Consider the following 2,782-nt stretch of genomic DNA (forward strand, 5'->3'; position numbering starts at 1 on the left):
TAACTAAATGGAATCAAAATAAAAAATATTAATCCAAATTAAAATAAGATATTGATAATCAATGAATTAAAATGGATGCAAAAATTAATCTCATATCAAGAATAAAAGATACGTCATAAATGACCCATCTTCTATTTAATCATCTCCAATACTGAAGAATCTAATATTAGGTGAGGATTGTAACATATCTCTTAGAATAAATATTAATAGTCCAAATTTAAGTTAGTTTTAAATAAAATAATGTCTAAAATTACTACAACCTCATATTTTAATATTTGACTCTCTTGAAAATGATCTCATCCCATTGTATTTATATTCACCTCATGCCCCAAAGACCAAATCATAAGAGTTGTAATACCTTTAGTCTTTATTGGTTATATAGGGAGTAAAACATTATTGTTGAGTGATAATGACAACAAAGAGTGATGATGTGAAGCTAATAGGTGCATGGGCAAGTCCATTTGTGTGGAGAGCAAGGGTTGCTCTTAATTTCAAATCAGTGAAGTTTGAGTCAATTGAAGAAACAATGGGACCAAAAAGCCAACTTCTTCTTGAATCAAACCCTGTGTATAAGAAAATCCCAGTTCTCATTCATGCTGGCAAACCCATTTCTGAGTCTTTGATAATTATGCAATATATTGATGAAACTTGGACTTCTGGTTCTTCCATTCTTCCTTCTGATCCTTATGATCGTGCCATTGCTAGGTTCTGGGCTTACTATTTTGATGATAAGGTATAACAATTGATATATATATATATCTTTATGTCAAATTCCCTATTTCTTATATGTCATATTCATATTTCATATTTGTTTGCTTATTAGTGTTTAGAAATTCCCATAATCTCTATTTGATTATTATGATATACAACTTCAGATTGTACAAATCAAAGTTCCCGAAAAGTATCACACATGGTTTGGTCACAACATTTTTTGTTAAATCAAACTTACACAAGAATGAAGATAAAACCATTGCAAATTTGCCACTTATAATAGATTTGGAAATGTTTTTTGTCCTACTCGCAAGAAACTAAATTGTCAACAAAACAAAATTCTCACTTCCAATGCGCATTCCCTACTCTCACACATTTGAAAGTTTTTTATTTATAAAATTATCAGATTTTTTTATAAATGGGTCATTCCCACTTCCCATGATTCATTTATTCAATATCATAAAATTATCATATTTTTGAAATCAAATTATTATTTATTTTATATATCTTAGCATGTACAACACATACTTGTCTTGGTTTATTTTATTCTTACTAAAAAAAATTATTTGCAACTTATTTCTTATTCCTATTATCTCTAAATTTAAATATATCATTATTGCTTATTATAAACTTAATATATTCTATTTTGTAAAAAATTAATTTATATCTATATACATTTTAATTATGTCAATATTAATTATAATAATAATTTTCTAACTAGAAAGATATTAATGAAAATATTAATTTATTAAATAAAATGGTTATTTAAGAGATAATCACAATATGATGTAAGTTGAAAATATAAATTATTAAATTGATAATAATTATACGAAACAATAGTTTATATATTAAATTATTAAATTATGATATATGTTTTTATTGATAATATATAATATATAGCGTTCTATCTTTATCTTATTGGTAACCTAATTTTTTTCAAATCAAAGATTCTTAGGAGCGACATTTAATAGGAGGAACCAATATTCTCTTATGTACTAGAGAAAGTTCTTTTTTAGTGGAAATTGTAAATAAAATGATAAAAGTATCACACCACCTTATTGTTTTTTTAAGTACTTATCTTTCTACTATTAAAAATGGTTCATACTCTATTGGGAAGGATAACTTCACAACCCTAAAGGAATTAGATTAATCCCTTACTTATAAAGGTGATGGGTACCTTAGTTATACCAATATTATATTATTCTTATTATGTGTTTAAAACAATAATATCCTAAGATGGATGCAAACACATTTTCTAGCTAGTTTCTATATGAAATAATATCCAAGAATTGATACTATATTTTTTAATGGAGAACCTATTTGTGCTACGATATTTCCTGGTTTATATACTTTCTAGGTGTAACATATTCAATATAAAAGTGGTATAAGTGAGCTGGATTATAAAGTAGTATAGAATTAATCTTTGTTTTGTTTGACTATGTGAATTGCAGTTGTCCCCTACCATAAGATCCATCTCAGTAGCACAAGGAGATGAGAAGAAGAAGTTGATAAAAGAGTTAGGAGAAGGAATTGTATTGGTGGAAGATGCATTAAAGAAGATAAGCAAAGGAAAGGACTATTTTGGTGGTGACCAAATTGGTTATTTAGACATTGTATTTGGTAGCATATTTCCTTGGCTTAGGGTCGTAGAGACACTCAATGAGGTCAAATTGGTGGATGAGGCTACAACACCTGGTCTAGTCAATTGGGGTGAAAAATATCCAAAACATGATGTTGTCAAAGATGTTCTGCCTGAGCATGAGAAGCTTATTGAGTATGCTAAGTTCGTGATAGCCAGAGTTGCTGCTTCCACTGCTTCCACTCCTAACTAATTGTTATGAGAAATACTGCTGAGAATGTTTTGTTGCCTTATTGATATTAGATTTTGGTGAAATAAAGGACATATTTTACTTAGTTTAAGTATGAATATGATCTTCTTTTGTCATAATGAATTTGAAGTTCTTATTTGTTTCAAAAAAATTTAGCCAAGCAATGCAATAAATTCATCACCTCCTATATGCACTATATTCAATAAAGGAATTTATGAGCTTGGAACTTTGACTTGTTTCAA

At 27.9% G+C, this 2,782-nt stretch overlaps 1 protein-coding gene across 1 annotated transcript; it reads left to right on the forward strand.

Annotated features, from left to right (window-relative positions):
* Positions 1-391: 391 nt before the first annotated feature.
* Positions 392-2,543, forward strand: LOC109338280 (glutathione S-transferase U17-like). Its single transcript, XM_019575476.1, has 2 exons — positions 392-733; positions 2,163-2,543. The coding sequence occupies exons 1-2, from the start codon at positions 410-412 to the stop codon at positions 2,541-2,543; spliced, it is 705 nt and encodes a 234-aa protein (XP_019431021.1). The 5' UTR covers positions 392-409.
* The last annotated feature ends 239 nt before the right edge of the window (positions 2,544-2,782 follow it).

Source organism: Lupinus angustifolius, unplaced genomic scaffold, assembly GCF_001865875.1.
Source record: "Lupinus angustifolius cultivar Tanjil unplaced genomic scaffold, LupAngTanjil_v1.0 Scaffold_21_35, whole genome shotgun sequence".
NCBI lineage: Eukaryota > Viridiplantae > Streptophyta > Magnoliopsida > Fabales > Fabaceae > Lupinus > Lupinus angustifolius.

Coding starts and splice junctions, on each gene's coding strand:
- LOC109338280 (XM_019575476.1), top strand. CDS start 410: ATGACAACAAAGAGTGATGATGTGAAGCTAATAGGTGCATGGGCAAGT. Junction 734..2,162: donor CTTACTATTTTGATGATAAG/GTATAACAATTG, acceptor TGTGAATTGCAG/TTGTCCCCTACCATAAGATC.